The sequence below is a fragment of the Arachis hypogaea genome, chromosome 20 (genome assembly GCF_003086295.3).
Source record: "Arachis hypogaea cultivar Tifrunner chromosome 20, arahy.Tifrunner.gnm2.J5K5, whole genome shotgun sequence".
NCBI classification, from domain to species: domain Eukaryota; kingdom Viridiplantae; phylum Streptophyta; class Magnoliopsida; order Fabales; family Fabaceae; genus Arachis; species Arachis hypogaea.
Genome location: NC_092055.1, coordinates 5,287,134 through 5,311,081, shown reverse-complemented (window position 1 = coordinate 5,311,081; position 23,948 = coordinate 5,287,134). Strand labels below are relative to the sequence as shown.

At 35.3% G+C, this 23,948-nt stretch overlaps 3 protein-coding genes across 5 annotated transcripts; all 3 read right to left on the bottom strand.

The window, feature by feature from the left end:
- Positions 1-4,089: 4,089 nt before the first annotated feature.
- LOC112784206 (uncharacterized) lies at positions 4,090-6,563 on the bottom strand. The gene is made up of 4 exons (XM_025827335.3): positions 6,142-6,563; positions 5,582-5,991; positions 5,087-5,377; positions 4,090-4,534 (listed from the first exon to the last, which is right to left on the bottom strand). The coding sequence occupies exons 2-4, from the start codon at positions 5,966-5,968 to the stop codon at positions 4,325-4,327; spliced, it is 888 nt and encodes a 295-aa protein (XP_025683120.1). The 5' UTR covers positions 5,969-5,991; positions 6,142-6,563; the 3' UTR covers positions 4,090-4,324.
- Positions 6,564-6,796: 233 nt separating this feature from the next.
- On the bottom strand, positions 6,797-10,556 carry LOC112785324 (disease resistance protein At4g27190). The gene is made up of 3 exons (XM_025828789.3): positions 10,382-10,556; positions 10,213-10,265; positions 6,797-10,061 (listed from the first exon to the last, which is right to left on the bottom strand). The coding sequence occupies exon 3, from the start codon at positions 10,040-10,042 to the stop codon at positions 7,013-7,015; it is 3,030 nt and encodes a 1,009-aa protein (XP_025684574.1). The 5' UTR covers positions 10,043-10,061; positions 10,213-10,265; positions 10,382-10,556; the 3' UTR covers positions 6,797-7,012.
- Positions 10,557-11,306: 750 nt separating this feature from the next.
- On the bottom strand, positions 11,307-13,670 carry LOC112784207 (ylmG homolog protein 1-1, chloroplastic-like). 3 transcript variants are annotated; one of them, XM_072230781.1, is made up of 2 exons: positions 12,855-13,670; positions 11,307-12,376 (listed from the first exon to the last, which is right to left on the bottom strand). In XM_072230781.1, exon 1 carries the CDS (start codon positions 13,583-13,585, stop codon positions 12,995-12,997), a length of 591 nt encoding a protein of 196 aa, XP_072086882.1. In that variant the 5' UTR covers positions 13,586-13,670; the 3' UTR covers positions 11,307-12,376; positions 12,855-12,994. The 3 variants fall into 3 exon arrangements, with proteins under 3 accessions (XP_072086882.1, XP_072086881.1, XP_025683121.1); XM_072230780.1 differs by having other exon boundaries at positions 11,307-12,722; positions 12,855-13,656; XM_025827336.3 differs by having other exon boundaries at positions 11,307-11,623; positions 12,855-13,655.
- Between the last annotated feature and the right edge of the window lie 10,278 nt (positions 13,671-23,948).

Here is a 23,948-nt window from a genome sequence, read left to right as displayed (position 1 = left end):
TAATTAAATGTCCTTTTCCATCAATCTCTGATACACTGCAGGACTTGTCGGAACCTGGGAGGCAACAGATACACGCGTAAGCTTCTCTACTACGCCACTTAGTTTTAGCACCTGCTGAAAATTTTCTCCTTCAACATCATAGCATTACCCTAAAATATATCACATGTCATTCTCTTATTAAAACTCCGCTACTTTTAAGTGAGTAAAAGAGACTACACTATTTTTCTTAAGAAAAACTACCATTTGTACCCATAAATTTTGTAAATGCTGACAAAAGTACCCATCAAACAAGAAAACTAACGTTATACCCATAAAAGATGGGTTCCGTGTGACAATAGTACCCAAACCGTGATTTTTCATTGATTTTTTTAATAAAATTCCCAAATTACCCCTTTTATCTTCTTTCCCAAATTCTAAATTTCACAACCCTCATCCTTCGTCTTCCTCTGCCACCGCCAGTCACCATTCCCTCAAGACCAAGTATCTGATGTCTTCCTCCAATCTTTATCCTCAACCTCCATCTCTCTTTATTCCAATCCTAACTTGTTCTCCAAATCTAAATCCAAATCAACTTTAACATCATTATCCTTGTTGTTTCTTTCTTCTTCGGATGCAACAACAACACTAAGAAAGCACACCCTTATCAAACTCTTCAACCTGAATATTGTTGTTCTTCTTATTCCAAAGCAATAAGTAGCAGAATTTAGCAACCAGAGCCAACAAGAGGCCAGTGGCCATGTTCTCTTTCCAACGGTGACTCCAAACACTGCTCAGCGCCGTCGATCTGTAGAAAAAGGGGCTACTGTTAGAGTATCTTCATACGATTTGGTGAACTGATATTCACATCGCAGCCGCCGCCGCTGCTCAAGCTAGGCTTCCGAGGCCACCGCAGAACCCTCTAGAAGGTTGTGGTGGTAGTAACGTTATTGTTGAAGGATCTTGTTTCACTTTGAGTACTGGAGAACAAGGAGGGATGATGGTGGTGGGGTACATTGATGAGGATGAGCTTCTGAACATGCCGAGTATGATCGAAGACATGGCCAGGGGAATGCAGGGTGAAGAAGGAGCCACACTCCCAAGCCCACCTTCGACGACGACATCATCACTGCTCCTCCGGTGAGTTCCCAGCGAAGCTTCTCCTCTGCAACAAATGCGACCGAGGCTATCACATCTTCTGTCTCCGACCTATCCTTCCTTCCGTTTCCAAAGGCTCTTGGTTCTGCACCTCTTGTTCCCACAGTGACACCAAGAAACCAAAATGTATGTTTTTTTTGTTAATTTCAAACTTTTTTTTCTTTTTCTATACGAGATCTACAAATTCATAATATTTGAACAATAATTTCAGATAATTAATAATCCACAGTTTTTAATCTTTTTAATTTTTTGGTGGTTGGCAACAGCAGAGGAAAACGAAGGGTGAGAGTTGTGAAATTTGGAATTTGGAAAAGAAGATAGAAGGGGTAATTTAGAAATTTTATTAAAAAGTCAACGAAAAATCACGGTTTTGGTACTATTGTCACACGGAACCCATCTTTCATGGGTAGTTTTCTTGTTTGATGGGTACTTTTGTCAGCGTTCGCAAAATTCATGGGTACAAATGGTAGTTTTTCTTTTTTTTTACTAAAGACAAGAAAACTCGAACTCGTGACCTCTTAGATGAGTATGGGGAGACTATGTCATTTGAGTTATAACTCATTAACAAAGAGACTATACCATTTGAACTATAGTCGTTGACATGATTAATTACAAATTTTATAATTAAAATATGTAACATAACATTCTTTAATTATAATTAAAATTAAAATTGAAATATAACTATATTATTGTATTACTAACTATTTAACAATCAAAATGTGTCATATGATACTTTCATTAAAATTGAGATAAAATATTTTTTTCTAAAATTAATAAATTCCTTTCCTCCATTCTTTTATTTACTTCTCTTTCCTTCTCTATTTCTCTCTATCCTACTCACTCTATATATAATTTTTATATTTTATATTTTATATTATTAATTTGACAAACTAAAATGTAGAGATATTTTTTTATTATAATTAAAATAAATTTTTTTAAAATTAAAAAACTCTCTCTCTCCTTCTTTTTTTTATCTTTTTCTTTTTTCTTTCATTCTTTATTTCTTTCTATCTCTCTGTGCTACAGAAAAATAAAATTAATAAAATAATATAATTTAAATAAATTCATAAAACTATAAAAAATACAATAAATTTATAATTAAATATAATTAAAAATAATCACACAATATTATTCACATAAAAATATATATTATTATTATATGCATATTTTTTTATTTAGTTTTAAATTTTTATCGTTTATCTTTTTAATCGATATTTTTAATTTTCTTCTTTCAAATATTTATTACATATAATTTATAGAGAATACTAATATCGTGATTATTTAGAATCATTCAAATGTTTTAAAAAAAATTAATTTTGAGTTAATTTTATAACTATTAATATAAATTTTTTTATACTAATATCTAATTATATTTATATATAAACAGTGAGAAAAATATTATTTTTAAGTGACAAATATGAAAATAATTATTTTTATTTATGTAATAAACTTAACACCTAATTAAATATATATATATATATATATATATATATATATATATTAAATACTTTCATAACGAGTATTAAAATTAATTATTAGTAGAAATTTAAACTCTTTTACATAAAAATAATAACTAAAAAACTTATTATTTAATTTTGTTTCTATAAAAATCCTATTCTTTTTAGTCGACGGAAACTTTTGTCCCATACAACCTTTTTGTAAAAGTAGTTTAATTTTATAAATTTTTTTTTGTTATAATCTATAATGCCGTGACAAAAACAACGTAATTTTAAAAAATTCTTATTCCTATAATATTATTACGAGTAAAAATACTAATTATCAATAATGTCTTACCCTTTTACTTTAAAACAAAATTAAAATTTGAACAATACATATTTTTTTATTCAATACACTGGAAAAATCAAGTATGAAAACACAATCATCGAGTTCATTTTTTTAATTCTTTGGCCAATTCAAATTTCTCTGTTGAATGATTGCATAAAATATTTTATCCGACAATGGCAATGTATATAAATCAAACTATTTTCTTTTTGTATTATCTTAAAATCTACTGTCGTGTTTTTTTTGGTGACTTAAAAGAAATCTACTATCGTGTTACCATTAATTATTGTGCGACTATTATTTAAAAATAGGAGAGACAAAATTTTATATGGTAACAAGGTATATTTAGTCAAAAAAGAAAAATGTTTAAACATTAACTAATTCATGTTAAATAAAGTAAAATTGTACATTAAATCAAAGTAAAATAAATAAAGGCAAGTCCAATAGTCAAATTGAATCGCAATTTATCAAATGAACAAAAATAAAAATTGAAAAAACTCAATCTAGCTAAATTTATTGTTTTTGTCGCTAATAGGAGAAGGTAACACTAATGGTTATATTTTTAACATTTTCCCTCAAGCAAAAGCCTCTCTTTTTGGGTTTGCTTGATTTGCTATTTTTTCACTTTTTGGGGTTCATCAAGGATCGAACTCTTGACCTTTTGGACATAACGCTCTCATACCATGTCATGAAACTACTCATCCTAAAAGCTCTATACATAAAATATTGCTGGTAAAAAATAATAAATTTTGCAGGTCTTTTAACATTCTTTGTAGAAATTTTATGTAATTTATTTTGTTTACTATAAATGTAAATTCTTAATTTATTATCATAGAATGGAGACAATGTGATAAAAATATAAAACCAATAAAATCAAAATCAAGATAAGGAAAATTAATTAAATTGAACCAAAATCAAATCAAACTTAATTATATCTTATGAAATCAAGCTAAACTAGATAGGGTGCATATAAAAAATGTAAACTGCAGAGATGGTTCCTTTGGCATTCAATGTTTCGCTTGACCATGGAGAGATCCCTTAACTGTTTGAGCCCAAAAGAAACCAAAGAGAAGGAAAGATAATGTTACGTTTTTAACATAAAAATAAAATACAACTTGATCTTAAGAAGTTGAAATATATAATCCATAACCACAACTCAAGAAGAACTAGAAAGAGGAACAATTATTAGCCGATGCAATTGATATAATATGAGCAAATTAAAGTTCCTTAGTAATCCCATAAATTAATGCAACCATGATAAAAATACATCATATGTTCTTCACAAAAAGAGCACATGCACTTGTATTAAGCATCAATGTTTTTCATGTTTCTATTGTGGAACTCTAGATCCTAGAACTAGAACACATATCTGCATCATCAATATCATTCTATCTTTGTGCACATAGCATCACTCATTCTTCTTGTTCTGTTTCAGCATTTGCTCAACCTGTCCACTATATGGATGAACATGATAAGCATACTGCTGAAGAACAGAAAAGATAACCATTTCTATACAAACCAAAATGTTCTGCATCGCTTCCTCGACATGCTCCACGTCTAACTTCAAATGACGAGGCTTGAGTACGCCCATTCCTCCTAAGATGTCAAGCAACATTCCCTGCATGCATTTTCCCAGACAGCGTTCATTATTTGAGAAGGATAGGCTGAAAGTCAGAAAGTGTAGGACAAGGAAAACAATTCGAGAGCACATGGGTGATGCAAGATATTTAAGGCAGTACAAAGTTATGAACTCTTGAAAAGGAAGACCTTGCCATCATAAGACAAATTAAGAAGGATGTAAATTTGAATATACAAAACATCTTCAGAACAATTAATTAGGAAAGTTAATTTGAAGCATAACTTAAAGGGAAGTTACTTCTAAAGAAAATCACAATATATAGATCAGAAAACTGTTGCAGTTGAGTTTTGCTAGGCAAAACCACATAAATAGCAGACATCAACAGGTTGAAGACTTGAAGATCAACAAGTCATATGATTCACCGAAATACTCAATTTGATTTAGATGCTGTGTAATCATTAGCCACAGAAAATCCCAATATCATGCAGAATAGTTTTATTTCTTCAGTAGCACCACTAGTTTTTTGTACTAGTCTGCTTTAGGCGGTATTGAACAAAGCTTATCGGATGATGATAAAAGAGAACAAATTACCTGCCAAAAGCAGAAGAAAACAATTCCTTTGATGCATAAGAACTTTGCTAGTGGTTTGTGTGGTGCCAATTCTTTTGCAAACACATGGTAAAAGACCACCAGAGAATACAAGGCCAAGGAAACAGAAATGTTGAGAATAATGGTGAATCCCCAGCTCAACCAATTTGGATACAGCCCAACTGCTTGTAACAAAATCATCAGCACGGAACACACTGGTCGGATCACAACAAACTGCCATGTCCAGTACTTTAGAAGCTTTAGCGTATGGTGGTTCAGTCGAACAGTATGAGGCTGCACAACATCAATTCACACTATCATGAAAAACCATGACATCAAAACAACATACACTCCTTGTTCCTTTTTATCTGTCACTAACTAATGACTATTTGGTACACAGTTAGATCTAAGAGAACATCTCTGAAATCAAAACCTAACATGTGATGTACATAGAGTGAACTAATTAACACATAAATTGAATGAAATGTAAGGTAGTACCTGGAAAAGTGTCATGGGAAAAGAGTGGTGAATTTCCCTGCCTTTGATCTCATCAGGCACAATGTTTCTGCTGATGGATATGTTCAAGTAACTGTACATCAAAGAGAGGAACTTGGCAATGACAAGAGCTTCATAGCATTCCTTGATGGACTCCAAGAAAGTGAAGAACTCCTTGCTTCCCCTAATATCCAAGAGTCCCACAAAGGAGACAACAGCATAGATGGGAGCCATGAGGATGATGATGATAATAGCCTTTTGCTCCTTTGGATTCTTCCAATAGAAGAGATGCTGTGACAGTAACTGCGTCGTGAAATGCATTGAAAGCATAACACAGAATCCAGATCCCATCATAGTGATCTGTGCAGGATTCAAATTTCTGAAATCCATCGCTACTCACGAAATCCTAGAACCTGATAGACACGGACAGAGTCATACACTTATGGACATGTTTCTTTGAAAACAACCTAGTTTATGTCGAAATCCGGCATGACAAGAACTAGAAAGCAAAATATGATTGAGTTTGGATGAAACATGGGAAGAAGTGAAAGAAGGAAGCATACCTTAGTTGGATTGAAGTTGAAGCTGATGAATGATCGAACTCGTTTGTAACTTTGACTGACCTCAAGCTCAAAGGCTCCCCAGTCCAACAACTACTTCTCTCTTGGCCAAATGTTGCTGTGCTTCGTGGTGTAAAGATTGGGTCACACGTGAACCAATAAGATCTTGCCACTTCACCCACCCTGCTTCACAAATCTCAAGGCCAAACACGTTGAATTCACCGTTCTAACTTCGCGTGCTTTGCGTGGAATGGAATGGCCCAATGGATTTTGTTTATTTATTTCACTAATTTTATACATACAGAGATATTAAAATCAAAATCTTGAATAATTTAGGTAATTGGTACTTCAAATGTTTTTTTTTTCTTGTCATGTAATAAAAGTTGTGTTGATGTGTTCAACATTACCATAGAAATAAATTCCGCTCAACCCTTTTTTTTAACCCCCTCTATACATTCTTCGACAGTGTTGAATTTCTTAAATGACCCATGAAAGCGTGGTAAGAAATAGTGTTAGTAATCACCCAACAAATAATATATTTTCGCATGATAAAGTTTAGGGAACAGCACTTTTATTAAAATTTGGCTAACACTTAACCAGCAAAAAAAAAGTAAGTAATCTCACACCGTTAGATATAATCTCAGACCACTAAAAATACTAATAAAAACGGTAATTAAATATGTAAAATCAGTGTCTCCAGCTAAGACAAATTGAAGACTCTAACATGGCACCAAGTCTAGATATACAATATATGATGAAGCTGTTTACATGAAAAAAGAAAGGGAAAACAATAACAAATGTACATATCTGAAAGGTAACGATTAAAGATAATAATGATTGGAACAATCCCATAGGAGAAGGGATTAAAACTCCTCTATCTATTAGGAACTATTGCTCCTACTTGGCTGCTGCTATCAACATTATCTGACACTATTGGCATCTCTATGAAATATGTCTGCATTATTTGCTTGGCATCAGGTTCATCCCACTCAAGTGAATCCCACCAACACTTTGCTCCTTTGATTTCCAAAGCATGCGGTGACAATAGTTGCTGGTTAAGGCCTACTAATTCATCAAGATCAAAGGGTAATCTCTTCAGTGCATCACAAGAAACTACTTGAAAAGAGCATGGAGAGCCATAACTCATGAATCCATCATATATTCCTTTTAAATTTGGCATGAACTCCAACCTCAATTTCCTTAATCTAGGCAAGTGAATTTTGGCAGCATGAATGTCATTACTGTTTCTTCCTCCTCCTTCCCATCTCATCAAATCCTCCATCTTGTTGCAGTGGCCGACTCTAATTTCTTCAAGATTTGACAGTTGAAGCAAAAGGTTCCCTGAGAATAGGCTCTTCAAATTTGGACAAAATTCTACATTTATGATCTTTAATCTCATAAATGCAGATGAAGGCATCACTTCCCTACATATCATCTGCAAATTGATCAAATATCTCAGCACCAAAGTCTCCAGCATAGATAAATCAATCTGCTCAGTGTCAACAATTCTTTCTACACTGTAACAGCAAACTACTGTGCATTTCTTGAGCTTCTCTGCATGCAAAAGGCAAGTAGTTAACTCTGTGATATCATAGCAGTCAATAAACTTCAACTCGGTAGTATTTTCTGGGATTGAAATTTCCTCTTTGGCAATGGATATGCTGAGAAATGCCACACTCCATTTCTCCGAAAATTCTTGGATTTCTCCTGGTCCAACATTGAACTTGAACTTCTCTAGCTGAGCACAGTGACCAGAGCAAGCATACAGATTATAGAGATCACAGTGCCAGAAATCCACTTCAAGAGATGATAATCTTGAGGAGGATATGATTTCACCGATGCTGATTTCAGAAACGCTCAGTGGCAATGACTTTTGAAAGACGAGAGCATTAGATGCTAATAACTCCTCTAGAAGGGTTAAAGCTGAGAGAAAACCAGATGGCAAGATGTTAATCATGGTATTGGAAATATTTAGTCTTCTCAGGTTGCATAGCTGTTCTGTCCCATGGGGAAGTTGCTTTATGTTTCGGCAACCCGAAAGGTCGAGAACCATCAACTTAGTGAGTTTTGCCACAGAAGGGATCAATTTCAAATTCCAGCAATTGCTCAATAATAAGGCACATAGATTCTCTAAGTTAGAAACCGAACCCGGCAGCACATGGATCCCAGTGTAAGAGAGATCAAGAACCTTTAGGCTTTGCATGAAATCAAAGAAGTCATAAGGTATGTTTTGAGGGAAAGAGTTGTATTGCAATAACAGGGAAGTAACAGCTGGACATGATGGAGGATTGCCAAGAAAGATATTATTCAAATCATTTTTCATCAATGACACCCTTAGAGCATCTTCTGTCCATTCATCAATTTGGGGAGGTTTCTTCAATTTGTTGCCGGCTTTGACAATGCAGTGCCATCGAGGATCTGTTTTCATGATTGTCACGGCCATATCTCGTATTAAGTCATGCATTTTGACACATTCCATCTCATTGTCTGCAGCATTTTCCAGCAAGCATGCATATTTTAGTTCATTCAATATGATTTTCCCCTTCTGTTTGCTTGTTGAAATGCTATCCACTGCACCTAATAAACCTTCCCACATCCAATACTCAATCAATGCATTTGCATCAACATGATTACCTTCAGGATAGAGAGCACAATATAGAAAACAGGACCTACTTGTGTCATCCTTCAATTTTGTGAAGCTGAATTTCAAACGAGAGAAAACAGATTCTTCCATTTGTTCTATGTTGAGAGCTGAAGCTTTTAACCCCATCAATGAAATCTGCCACTCTGAACTATCAGTTGCATTTCTCAAGGCACGCCCCACGGTAACAATACCAAGAGGCAATCCCATGCATTCTTTTGCCACATCTTTTGCAATCAGTTTGATGTCCGGAGAGGCCAATGCTTCATCCCCAACTTTGTCCCTGAAGAGATCCCATGCTTCATTTTCTGTAAGAGCCTTTACTTTAACATCTCTATCTGTTTCCATGCCTCGGCAAACGCTTACCCTTCGAGTAGTTATTAGCAGTTTGCAACCGTTCTCCACAGTTGGAATTGGTATTCCAACTCTTTCAAGAGAGAATGGCTCCCATAGATCATCCAGAATCAAGGCAAAATTCTTCCTTCTTTGGAAAGCTTCAAACAGTGTGGCAGCTCTTGAAGTCTCATCCTGAAATCCTGAAAGGTCTATATCAAACTTCCCTGCAATAACCTTTTGTAACTCCTCAGTTTTCATGTCCTTTGAGGAACTAACCCAAATAACACTGTCAAATAGTCTATTTTCCCTCAATAGTCTATTGTTAATTTCAGCCATGATAGTTGTTTTCCCCACTCCACCCATCCCATGAACACCAATAATTCTCACTCTATCATCCAATATGAAGTTCAAAATCTTGTTCAAGCTTTTCATTGTTGTTTCGTGTTCCATTAGCTTTGTTGTTGGAAGGGTATGCCCTTTTCGAGGCGAAGTTTCAGCCAATGAATCATCTGCAAATCGACCTTTCTCTAGAAGCTCTCTCACCTCCTCCATTTTTTTCTCAATAAGTTCTCCTCTCTTTATTCTTGAACTATAATAAAATGGAGAGAGAACACTTGTGCTTCCACTTTCTTGTTCAACTTCCCTTATGATCTTATTTACTTCATTTGCAATCTCATCAACATTTTTCAGCCACAATTCCACTTCTTTCTTTGGATTCATCCCTTTTTGAAGCCACATTTGATTTAGCTTGGCACACATGTCGACTTTCCGGGCATCTAGCTCCTCCAACAATGACTTGAGCTTGTTCAAATTCCTTTTGGGTCTTCTAAGGTGTCTAATATGATGACCAAGTGATTCTTGAAGACAGTTCTGTGTACAGAGGCAGCTCATAACGCCCGTGATCGCACCAACGATGTTAATAGCCATTTCAAAATCAAATATATATCTGGTTAAGACACAAGGAGGTGCTCTTCAGTTTGGATTAATTATATAGTATGTAGTCTCAATATGTCTAAGAAGATAAGAACAAATCTAGAAGTTATTTTACACATTTACACAATTTGAATATAGACTTATTTCAGAAGGATCTGTCATACCTTGCACTTTCAGGAAAAGCCTCACTTGTGAGTTCAAACCGTCGCTGCTGGATCTTGAATGAAAGTACAAAGATATAAATAAGAGACACATTAAAAAGAAAAGAACAAAACTAGTAATCAATTATCAGTTTAGAAGGGTCTAAAACAAGTTTTTTAATGTTGAGCTCACCTGATAAGAATTGATGATCTTCAGCTTCAATTAACACCGGCTAGAACCTCCAAAGAGAAATGGAATGCTTGAAGCTGTATTGCTGTTTTACAACAATAGACATTGACTCAATGTGTTGAGTTGAATGTTGACGTGTGATAGTGTGACAAAATATAAAAATAATCATGATATGTATCTACAAAAAACCAGTAACCAAATCAATTACCAATATAAAATAGACGTTGAAATACAATACACATTAAAAAAAGTTAAACAATACACGTTTATACACAAATATTTCATGACTGAATTGGTGATTGATTTTTTATATACGTATAACATTTTTTATTTACAAAATTAAAATAAATCACCTCAGCTAGACATTTTGACATGAGATTTATTTATTATTATGTTTCTCAGAGGAAAAAAAATTAGTAAAAAAGTTGTAAATGTATTCATAAACGTGTGATTAAAGGCAAATTACGATTAGTGGTCACTGAACATAGCCCGTAACTTCCTATTTGAGATCCTACAGGAAAATTGACTTTGCTCTTTAATTTTTCTAGCATTTTTGTTTTTGGTCCATAGCCACCTATCTACGCATTGAAGAAAATAGCAGTAACCTTATACATGCAACCACATTAGAAAGTGTAGCTTGAAGAAAATAGCAGTAACCTTATACATGCAACCACATTAGAAAGTGTAGCTCGGTGTCTCTAACCAGTTTAACGTATATTAATTGATGGCAAAACTAAGTTGGATATTGGCTTCAGTCTCACTATGATTGATTAATAGTTTAGTACTGTTTTATTTCAACTTTTGGCCACAATAGACATAGTCCAATCTAATGCTCTTTTTATAGTCTTCTTTTTTAAAGCTTTTCGAACATTCATTTTCTTTGTGCTTTTTGCCACTCCCTTGTACACAAATAAGAACACGTTTTCCCTTATTGTAAATCACAGTTTTATAGGTTCTTGAGTTCATATATATAACATAAAGATTAACAAAGTCAGAAGATCTATAGTATGTTGTCATTTACATTGTTCAGTATTACAGAACAAAGAAATTCATGGAGCAAGCAATATCTTCTCAATATGTTGGCTGCTTTCTATGATGCAGTGTGCCCCGCTGCCTCAGAGAGAGGGAAGTATTTGTACACGACAGGCTTTACCTTTCCTTCTGCAATTGCTGGCCAAACATTCTTCTCCCCTTCACTAACAATCACAGCTTTATTTTCAATGCTTCTATTCCGCAAGCCGTCCCCTGCATTCAATCCAACAAAATTCTGGTTATTGGTTGTCATCAAGACCTCATAAGGCAGCACCTTTGATCACATTAAGGCTCTTTCACACCCATTGAACACATTTGTTTTCTTCACTCATCGCCTTTTGCTCCCATTCATTTCTTAATTTAAATTCCTTCTCTCCTTTGAAGCTAATGTCGATGTTTATGAACCCCTGCTTCATGCTATTAGCCTTATTTCTCAAGAACCTCAACGCCCAACATGCTTCCTTCTTTCCATTAGCCATTCAACAACATTCTTATTATCAACAATCACGCTTAGCTTTTTGCTAATTTCCGCTTCCTCTAGTATAAATTGTAGTGATAATTGTAATCCTACAAGTGCTGCATCACCTTTTGTTTTTTCTACAATTATATCACCCATATTGCACTTCACTGCACCATGTGGATTTGTTATATATCCCCCGGCCAAAAAAGCGTTAGTGACTGGGTTATATACAACCCAATTTCATCACAATCACTTTCTTTCTTTTCCAGTCTGTTCTAGATTATTGCAATGGCTCCTTCTATTCTTTTTGTCTACAAGCCATTGTTTTGTAAGAGCCAAAAAATAGGATGATCCAATTCTTTTTCTCATACTATATATCTCTTGGATCATCCAACTCTCAAACCACATTTAACCACCTCTATGTCTGTCTTTGCCTCCGTCTGATCAGAGCAAGATCATCTTATGGGCAGATCTGGGTTGGTCCGGAAAGTCATGGAAGAGGTGGGCTAAGTAAAAGAAAAGAATTAAAATCCCTGATTCTGCTCAGTTTATACTACCCCAACATAAGACTTCCTACCATAACTTAGATAAGAATTTGCAGATTTACAATGCGACTTAGATGTCATAACTCAAACAAAAGCATATAAATGGGTTGACTTCACAGTTTTTTATCAAACAGAAAAATATGTATTAGCTTAGTTTCTTTTTTCCATTTTTTCTTGTTAGAGGCAGTTCCATACTAAATGTAAAAGCTAGCAAAATCAGCCCAGCATCAACCTCATTGTGTAATCCCTTTCCTTAAGTTGCATTATATGAGCATTGCAAAAGGAGAGCTTCACAAGACTGTGGGAACTGGCAAACATAATCACTTAACTTCAAAATCAAGTTAAATTAAACTAACTGTTTGTAATAAATAATAATAATAATAATAATGACTCTAGAACAGTAGCAAAGAGCATAACATAAACTGAGTGACCAAAATACCTGTAACTATAGGGAAATGATGTAGTGGCACTTCCATACCCATACTTGCACCATCATCAGAATCATGAGTGTAACAGTAAATATAAGCAGAATACTCAAAAAAAGCAGATACAGGATAAGGCATGGTGCTGAATTTGTAACTAAGCGACAGTGGTGTTGAGAATGGAGCCGAGGGTGCCCAAGACGGCAAAGGCGAGGAGGGGGCTGACGTCGAGGGTGTCGAACACAGGGGGAATGATGTTACGGAAGAGGTTCAGGTAGGGATCGCACAGGTCTCTCATGGCAGACAGTGGCTGCTTCTCCCACGGAATGTTGGGGAACCAACTCAGCAGAACCCTAACCATCAGAACGCCGCTGTATATGTCCAGCCACTTCGCCAGCCCCGCAGCCACCACCGTCAGCGGCGTGTTCAGGTACCCGCTCGGCCTGTCCGTCAGCGACGCGAAGAACAGAGGCCCTACCGAAGACATGGACATGGACATCGTCATCGGAGGAAGAAGCTTGTGGCAGAAGGCTCTGAGGGAGAGTAGGGCCATCCCGGACAGGCTGGTGAGTGTGCGGGTGGAGCCTTCCAGAAGGTGCGGTGCTCCCTCGGCGGCGACAATTGGGGGATTGAAGTTGCGGCGGAGCGGAGTGAGAGAGAGTGAGGGTTGTGTGTGTGTGAGGCAGAGCATGTGAGTCTTCGAAGCCATGATTGCTGGGGAGAACGCCATCGCCATCGCCATCGCCATCTGCGAATTAGGGATTAGGGGACTTTCTTCCTCTTCCTCAAATTAATCTTTTTTAGGTGACAATAAGACATTAAAAGAGATTTTTTTTTTTTGGTGACTTTTATCAATAGATAAATATGAGTTAATACTGTCCTAAACTTACCCGCGAGTTTTAATTTAGTCCCTAAGATTTCAATTGTCTCTATTTAGTCTCCAAAATTTATAAACGTGCCTCATATTAGTTCTTGAGACGATTTTTAGTATAAAAAGGTTAATGGAACCCTGTTATAGACTATCAGATGTCACATTAAAACTTGTAAAATGATGTAGTTTTGATTTTGGCATTTAAATAGCTCAAAAACGGTATCATATCACTTATTTTGTTAGGTAAAATTTTAGGATTAATCTTAGCATACAAGTTATTAACACTTACAAGTGTTACAAGTGTGAAGTTTATTAAAACCTTAAACGCGCTCCAATTGTTGCGTACAACTGACGCGCTATATAACAGAGCATTATATCAATCAAAATCAATTAACACGTGAATAATACTATTTCCAATTTTCAAACGACTTCGTTACCTTCTTCAAATCTTTTGCCAATTTTCTTCGTTCTCCTTCTTTGCGTTCTTCCCATGTATTCCCGATCGTTCTTTCTTTTGCGTTTATCACTGCTTTGTTCTTCGTCATTCACCTCAGTTTCTCTCATTGTAAGTCTAGCTTCGTTTTATTTCGATTTTTTTGTTTCTGAAATCAAAATCTAAAAGAACCTTGAAGATAATGGATGATTCAACCTCAGATTGTCAGCTTAATCAGGGCGAAGTGGATTTTGAATTTGAATCGAACGAAGTTCCTGAGGTTTGATTTAGATTCAGCTAATTAAGATTAATCTAAATTTGATGCAGTTATTCGTCTATGATTGTCTAGCTGAATAATTCGCGAACGTAGACTATGAAATTAATGCGTGAACATAATCTGTGGATTGAATCTAATGTATTCGTTTTGATTAATTATCTACAATTTATAGCAAACGCTCGGGTGTAGATTAGAACTTTTTGGGTGTATTTTTAGGGAAGTTTGGGTGTATTTTAGGGAGGAGTTTGGGTGTATTCACAGTTTATAATTTTTTTGTTATTTTAGTTGACTTGTTGTCATAACGGGTGTAGATGAGGGAGTCTTTGGGTGTATTTTACTTTGATTGATTGTTATTTTTTTATGAGGTAAAGAAATTCTATAGTATTTTTGCAGCCCCTCTCTGTTGTTGATGAGCAGCTTGTTCCCAAGGTTGGAATGACCTTTAAAACCCTTGAAGATGCTGTAAAATTTTACAAGGACTATGCCAAGGCTGCAGGTTTTTCTACTAGAGTTCGGAACACAAATAAAAAGGGAAACGAAATTAAGAATCAATTGATCACATGTAGCAGAGAGGAAAAATAAAAATCTAAAATATCTCCGACCGAGAAGACAAATCCCACAGCTAGTTTAAATTGTCCTGCAAGAATTTATATACACACATTGAAGGATGTTGGTGCTTGGATCATTTCAAAGGTCGTGCTGCATCATTCACACCCTTGCTGTCCAACTCAAGCAGAGATGCTCAAACAGCATAGGGAACTAAGCATGTCCGTTCGTCGTACAATAGAGAATAACGAGGAAGTCGGTATCAGACCAAGCAAAATATTCCAATCATTCGTTGTGGCAGTCGGGGGTCACCGCGAGTTAAATTTTATTGAAAAGGATGTGAGGAATTACATCACGAGAGAAGTGCGGAATGTTTCGGAACAAGAAGATGCAAAGGAATTCGGGAAATGTTTATTGAGAATGAAAGAAAAGAATCAGAATTTCTTTTTCGAGCTCGAATTCGAGGACGATCAATCGATTGAGCTTGCTTTTTGGGCCGATGCAAGGAGTAGAGCTGCCTTTGAGTATTTCGGAGATGTTATTTTATTTGACACCACGTACAATACAAACAGGTAATATGTTGTTCTTGTTTATGCTGCTAAATTAATTTTGTTCTATGAATCTGCATCAGAGGTGTATATTGGATCTTCCTTGGGTGTATAAATTCATTATATGCGTGTACGTAATGATTTTCATTCTGCAATGTCGTAATTTGTTTCAGGTATAATTTGGTTTGTGGTTCTTTCGTCGAGGTGAATCACCACGGTCAGTCAATACTTTTTGGATGCGCTTTGATGAAAAAAAGAAGAAATTGAGTCGTTCAAATGGTTATTTCAATGTTGGCTTCGTTGCATGGGGGAAATGCTCCGAAATAGTTTCTCACCGCGCGTCAATGAAAAGGGCTATAGAGGCTTGTATGCCAACAACAATTCACCGTTGGTGTATTTGGCACATCACGAAGAAGATCCCAAGCAAATTAAATGGGTACAAGGGACATGCTGAAATCGAACAAGAATTGAGCCAAGTTGTTTGGAACTCTCATAGTAAAGATTCATTTGATAGGAATTGGAATGATTTTCTGCTGAATTTTGGTCTTGGGGACAACAAATGGCTCTTAGGTAATGTTGTTTAAAATCTGCAGCAGAGGTGTAAATTGCATGTTTCTTCAGGTGTATTTATATTCTGTTTTTGGGTGTATTCTGCAAATCTCTATGAAGACCGTCATATATGGGTTCCAATCTATCTGGATCACCACTTCTAGGCAGGGATGAAAAGCACACAAAAGAGCGAGAGCATGCATTCGTTTTTTAACAAGTTTATTACCCGGAACAGCTCGCTTATTCAATTTGTCAAACAATACAATAATTGCCTCGGAAGTAGGGAGCAAGCAGAGAGAGAATCAGATGCTGCAGATTTTCATATGGTCATACCATGTGCAACCAAATCCTCCATTGAAGCTCAGTTTCAAGATGTGTACACTCATCAAAAGTTTAGGGAAGTCCAAGCACAATTTAGAGGAAAGGCGAATTGCATCACTAGATTAACGAATTCTGCTATAGGCTATTCATTATACAAAATTGGAGAATAAGTTTCAAGCTCAATATTCAACAAGTTTGTGATTACTTACGACTCAATAGCAGCCGAGGTAAAATGTCAATGCTTATTATTTGAGTCAAGAGGGATATTGTGCCATCACGCACTAAGCGTGTTAAGCTTTGAACGAGTAAGTCAAGTGTCACCTAGATATATAATGGAACGATGGAGCAAGAAGGTAAAGAGGCGACACACACACATCAAGAGCAGCCACGACGAGCCATTGTTGGAGCCAAGAAGCAAGAGGTTTGACGAATTGGTTTTTCGTTCGCAAAATATTTGCAAATTTGCATCAGAATCGGAGGAGCTGACTGCAATTCTGCACTGTGCATACGATAACGTCATGGTTGAGATGGAATCATTGAAAGCCAAAAGGAAGGGGACATCTTCTTTATCTCACGAAGACGCCAACTTGAAATCCGTTAACGAGCTTCAAAGCCCTCCAAGGATTCGAACAAGAGGACGTCCAAAAAATAGACTAGGTTCAAAGTTGGACAACAGATTGCAAATGCCTCAAAGAAGAAGAAAACGAAAGCTTTAAACGAGGTAAAAGTGATGTTCTTTAAATATGTGGTTATTGAGTTTAATTTTCTCGTTAATAGTTTAGCTAATATGTGAGTTTATTATATCCAGTTAAACTTCTTTGATGCTGCATCAATTGTGCGTTCAAATTCTAGCCAATATCAAGGACGTGTTATGAATTATCAGTTCAGAAAACCAGCAACAGCGGATAACTCTCTGGGTGTATAGTTACATAATATGGGTATAAAAGCACTGTTCTTTTGAGTGTATTTCTGAATTTTCTTGTGTTTCACATTTTACATATATATATATATATATATTTCACAATCTGCTGTTTATGTTATAAAATGTTGTTTGTTTTTTTTACTATGGTTTAAGGGTTTTAGGGTTTAGAATTCAGGGTTTTTTCATCCAAAGCATCAGGGGGATAGATGTTTGGGTGTATATTCAACTTTCTTTGGGTGTAAAAAATGTCAGGTTATGGGTGTATATTTGGTTTGATGTTTTTCTTCATATTATAGTACCTGTAATTCAGACATTTTGAATATAGCAGAGAGAGTTTTACTCATAATTGGCAAATTTTTACAGCATGTGTTCAATTTGTTACAAGACTATATAACAGTTACATTAATCAGTGTCAATATCATTAGAATCTATTTGACAATATGGACTCAATAACAATGATGATGGCTTGGACAGTCTTATTGCATTACTTCCTCTAATGGCTTCAGCTTTGTCTTGATTCATTTCATGGAATAGAATTCGGAAAGCATATTCTACTCTAAAGTGGTCCACCTCGTCCTACAGTTAAAAAGAATATTCTATTTAATCAACCATGTTAATTGAGTAAAGTAATACAGAGTTATTTAGTTTTAAACACATTTACCTGGGTCCAATTGTCCCACTCATACTTCAACCTTTTAATATTTTCGGGCTGAATTATCTCAAGCCACTTCATTACGTAAATAGCACGGTCATAGCTGAAAACCAAGAAAATAAATTACAAATTACATATAGAAAAGTTTAATTTTCAGAGTGAAAGATTTATACCTTGTCTTTTGGCCTGAGATGTTAAGGTATGGTGGTTCAATTTCCTTGTCCTTGTCCTTTGTCTTCAGAGGTGCCCCCAACATATACTTTAATTCGTGAAATTACATATCCCTTAAAAAATAAAACAAATCAGTAATACATGAATAAATTTAATAAAGGAATACACTCAAAGGAGCACAAACTTACAACTTATATTGAACAGGAATACACCCAACTATTAAAATACAGAACACAGAATCAACTTACAATGAATGTATTTAGGGCTGTTCTCTCATCGGACGAAGATTTCGTGTGATATGGGTCGACTATATAAAATTTCCGCCTTCTTGTATCAGCCAACCATAACCACCAATGTTGTGAATGGCAAACAGGTGCAAAAATCTAAAATATGTTCAGATTGAACACTGTTTAGTTTATTTGGCTCATAAGTAAAAAATGGTAATAAGAAGTTTTAGAAATGAAAACTTACATAACGATGCGATGCTAATTTTTTTAAGGTCCAAGAAGGGTATAAACATTGGGTAGTCTTCCACCCTGAATGGCTTATTAGTTTTAGGTTGTAAGAATACCCCTTGTGGATGATTTCCAATGGCCATGTTCTGCAAAAATTGTGAACCACAAAATGAATACAGAAAATACACCCAAACGAATGCAGAAAATACACCCAAATGAATACACAACTTACACCAAATTGAACACAGAAAATACACCAAAATGAACACATAAAATACACCCACTTTAAGACAAAAAATGCACTCGAAGGAATGCAGAAAATACACCCAAAATTTGTTGAAGCAACCCTTACCACAATATCAGGGGGGAGACAGTATACTTCTTCTTGAAACCTTTTAATCTTTTGCTGGTTTAGGATGAGGCACATGGCAGAGACAATCTAGAAAAAGATGCCGAAATTAATTTACATCAATCAGCATTGCAGTTAATTTTGGTGATAAAAAACATTAATGTTATTGTAATATTACCTCAGCTTCTATATGCGTTTCAGCTGCGAGTGATGCAAGGTGAACTTTTGACAAAATGTATCTATCTTGGGCTTGGAGTGTGCACACGGTGTCAAACTCATTAGTTAGTTCATTTGCGTATGTCTTCACTTGTATGGCCTAGAGGTAGCATTTTTCTTTCATGTCAAAAGTATCTTCATTTGTCCTCGCAGGAGTTTTAAACTTCTCAAAACTCTCTCCGCAACTCTCCTTTCGAATCTATGGTCTTTTTTCTTTTGTTGTCACCCCACCACTTGCAATTTTTTCTACCAAATCCCCTAATTGTTCTAGCAGTTTTGGGATTTCAGGAGTTTTTGCCCTCTCTCCATCTTGTGTTGATGCCCCCTCCTGCGTTGCTGCTTCTTCTTGGCTTGAATCAGTTAAGCCAAGGCTGAATGATGGCATTGGATCTGTTTTAGGAATATACGATACTGTCCGTACCATCATCATCAGCGCAGCAGCGTCTTCTGGGGCTGGATTACTGCATGATCATGTATAACGTATATTAAGAATAGGAATATACGAATGATAACGAAACATTGATTTTACTCTGATGAACTTACATTTTAGATGGAGCATGTGGAAGTGCGGGTGTGTTTTCTTTAGGTTTTTGGGGTGGTTTTGGAGTGCTGCAGGGTTACATAAAATTAATCATGTTATAAAAAAAATTAGTCAGGGATCAATTGTGATAATATACACCCAAACTGTAACCAAATACACCCCAAGACTATTTCTTACCTTTTTGTAGTTTCTTCAATTTGTAGCACAGGGGTTGGTTCATTTTCTGTCACAGGTGTTTGTTCAATTTCTGGCACATTAGTTGTTTGGGACAATGGTAGACAAACTTGAATCGAAACTCTAAACAAGAAGAAAAATAAAAAGGTTAACAAAGCGTCCGAAAATAAAAAGGTTATAAGGTTGAAATTTTCTGGAAAAACTCACATTGCAAGCGCTTCAGACTGTGTCTCTTCCCTCACAACCATCATGTTCTCTTCAGCTGGCTCACTAACTGACTCTACAACTAGACTCAACCTAAAATACACCCTAAGAAAGTCAAAAAATACACCCGAAGCATTCAAAAGAAAGACAGGCTTTGTTTTTTGAGAACTTACATACTTGCAGTTTTTGCTTTTTTTCCTGCCTTTTTTTTCTCGAATAAAACATTAAAGGGCTTTTTTCTAAAAAAAAATATATATACAGAATTAGAAGTAGAAGATAATAAAAGAATAAAAGCAACGGTTATTTGAAAGAGAAATTACATGCTCTCTGCCGGTTTGTTTACGCTACCTTGGTCTCTGTGTCCTTGAGATGAAGGATCATCACTTCCTAAGTTTATGTCCGGTATTCTAAACATAATAGAGTACATGTTATTCACAAAAAATACTATACTGTTGAATCAGGATAACAAGATTTTATCAAATAAAGCTTTTTACGTTTCAGATGAGACATAGTGACCTTCCGTCGGTCGCAGGTCAGCTTCCTTCTCCCTGCCAAATAAGAAACAATTATTAGCAAAGAAAATACCTTAAAATCTGAAATATACACCCCAACAAGACATAATCCTGTGTAGCAGATTTTTCATTCTTTTCCCTTAATAATTCATCTAATTCTTCAGTTCCAATTTTAGATATGACAGTACATGCATAAAAGAACATGTTAACAAATATAATTTTGATGATAGATGGTAATATAGCTTACAAAGTACTGTACCCATGATAGGATTGAGCTTGCTCAGGAGATGAATCATCAACAATGATCTTTTTCTTTTTGGATTGTGTCCTGGGGGAAAAAAACAAGTATGAATCAGAAATACAAAATTAAATTAATAAGAAAATACTATCCAAAGAAGTGCTTACTTTTGTGGTGTTCTCTGAGTCTTTTTTTTTTTTTTTTGCTTCTCTACTGGTGATGATTCTTTGCTTCTAAAAGTTAATAAGATACACTCTGTTAATACATGAAATCTTGATAATAAACCCAAATAAAAGCAGTAATAATTTCAGAATATTACTCATCATTTGATTCAGATTCTGAATCAGAATCCTCCTGAATCTTCTTTCTTTTTTTGGACTCTATTCTGGAAGACAAACAATCATTATTTAAAAACATACTAAAAGGGACAAAATACACCCAAATGAATTCACAAAATACACTCAAATTAATGCACAAAATACACCCAAATGAATGCACAAAATACACCCAACTGGATAAACAAAATATATCCAAGTATTTTACTTACTTTTTGGCTTTTCGGGTGGGTTGTTTTCTTGTTGAATCCTCTAAGTCTTCTTCAGTCTCAGACTCAGAGGTAGAATGGACCTCACTGTCAGTTGTTTCAGTCTCAGATGATGATGATAAACTTGCCTTCCTTTTTTTGTTTTTTTGTTTTTTTGTTTTTTTGTTTTTTTTCTTCTTTATTTCTTTCATTTTCTCCTTTGTTTCCGCCATCTTTACAATCCCCTAAAATATTAGAAATGTTGGTTAACAGCATTCAGGTAAATAAAATACATCCAACATATTTTGTTCACTTACCATATGTTCCTCCATTTCTGCCCTCATTCTTTCGACCAACTGCTCTCTAGTTCAATTCACAATCCAGGGTTCTGGAGGTCTTTCTCCCCGCTTCTTGTCTTTATTTTTTGATAGATGAAAGTAAACTATCATCAGGGCAAACAGGCAGTCGTCAATTGCTTTTTTCTTTTTCAGATTATAATCCGTTATGCCCTTGATGATAAAATTCAGAACATGTGCTCTCCATTTCCCCTCTGTTATTGTGTCCATCTTGAAAATTGGTGCCAGGTGCACAGGGGAGATTTTATTTATTGTGGTTGGTAACAGGAACGCCATCTGTATATAGAGGATGAAAATCCTCTTGAACATGAGGCGATCCTGTTCATTATCAACACCAATAGCCATCATCTCATCTGTCAGATTTTTGAGGGTCTTCCCCTGAAATCTTCTAAAAATTTGTTTGTTGTCTTCAGAAAGATCCTTATAATTGAATTTCTGAGGCAGTAGATCTCCTACAAAAAGGAAAATAACATTGTATGAAAATCACTTGAAATACACTCAAGCATCACTTGAAATACACCTCAATATGGCTCATATACACCCATGTTTCTAATGATTTACCTGACGCGTTAATGCCAAGCGCAGCCCCTATTGTTTTTGGTTTTAATTTACACAAACCGTAGCCGGTTTCGAGTCTGTTTTCCCCTAATTTAAAGGAGTTAGCCAACTCCTTTAATATTTGGTGATGCACCCTTAGCGGCGGGATGTGCATCAGGCCACCAAATCCCAAATCCCTTACAATTGCTTTCTTCTCCTCGCTCATATTTCTGAATTTCTCACTCAACAAATGGGTTGCACACTTAAAGTCTTTGGTTTGCTGTAAACAAAGCAAAATTAGAGTTAGATATATTTCTATTATGAAAAACTGATTTGATCCTAGACATATATTTGTTCTTACATTTTTTTCAGCTTGGTTTTTACCTGTCATTTTTTCTGAAATAAAAAATACACCCATAAATATCAGTCAGATACACCCATAGATCAGCCACATACACCTATACAGTTTCTCATAAGTATTTAATTAGATCAGTTCAAAATGATGTTCAATTCACTCAAACATGCATAAATATACAAGGTCAAGCAACATTACAAGGTCAAGCAATATACACCCATGGACAAGCAAATATTAGAACAGTTGCAACTGTTGATTATATTACAGTATATCAGTTCAGAAATATACACCCAACAAATTATGCCATATACACCCAACAAATTACTCCATATACACCCACCAAATTACGCAATATACTCCCAAAAATCAGTTACGAGAAGAACTAGAATAACAAGAACAGTAAAACCTAGAACAACTAAAAAGAACAGTAAAACCTAGAACCAAGAAGAAGAGTAAAACCTAGAACAAGAAGAACATTAAGAACAGTAAAATGAGAGTTAGAACAAAAAGAACACTAAAACCTAGAAGAACGTAGAAGAACAGTAAAACCTAGTACTTCGATTTCGAAATGTGGAAAATCTACAAGATGAGTAAAATAGTAATGTACCTTGAGTAATATTTCTTCGTTTTTTTGGAGATTGTTGATGGAGAGTTCTATTTTTTGTTGATGGTTTCTGCTAATTTTCGCGACGAGTTCTATCTCTTCAGTTTGCAATGTTGCTCGAAACTTCACGGTTTGTGTTTTCTTCGAAGCAGAAGAGGAAGAGTGCGCCATAAACGAGCGCTTTTTGCGAAGCGTAACCGTTGAGTAACGCGCGTGGCATTGACGCTCCATTCAAAGGGAGTGAGTGCGCGTGTAGTGTTTATGGGCTGAGCCAACTTGTAACACTTGTAGGCTTTTTTTGCTTGTATGTGTAGCAGGCCCCAAAATTTTAATAAACACCATTTACGATGTTGTTTTTGGGTTATTTGAGTGCCAAAACTAACACGACATCATTTTACAAGGTTTAGTGTGGCATCCAGCTGTTTACGACAGTATTCCGTTAACATTTATACGTTGAAAATTGTTTCAAGGACTAATATGAGTTATGTTCACAAAATTTGAGGACTAAATAAAGACAATTGAAACTTTAGAGACTAAATTGTAGCTTGCATGCAAGTTCAGAGACCAAATTAAATATTATCTCGATAAATATTAAAGGAAAACACCACATTATTTTATGAATAGACAAATTTTTTTTTTCTCATTTGTTCCCTGTTACTCAATGTTACACTTTCCTCTCTTTCAATTAAACCCACAAGTCTAACCAACATTTTGAATAGTTTTACTAGTTCTTAAAAACCTACTAACCCAGTAGTAG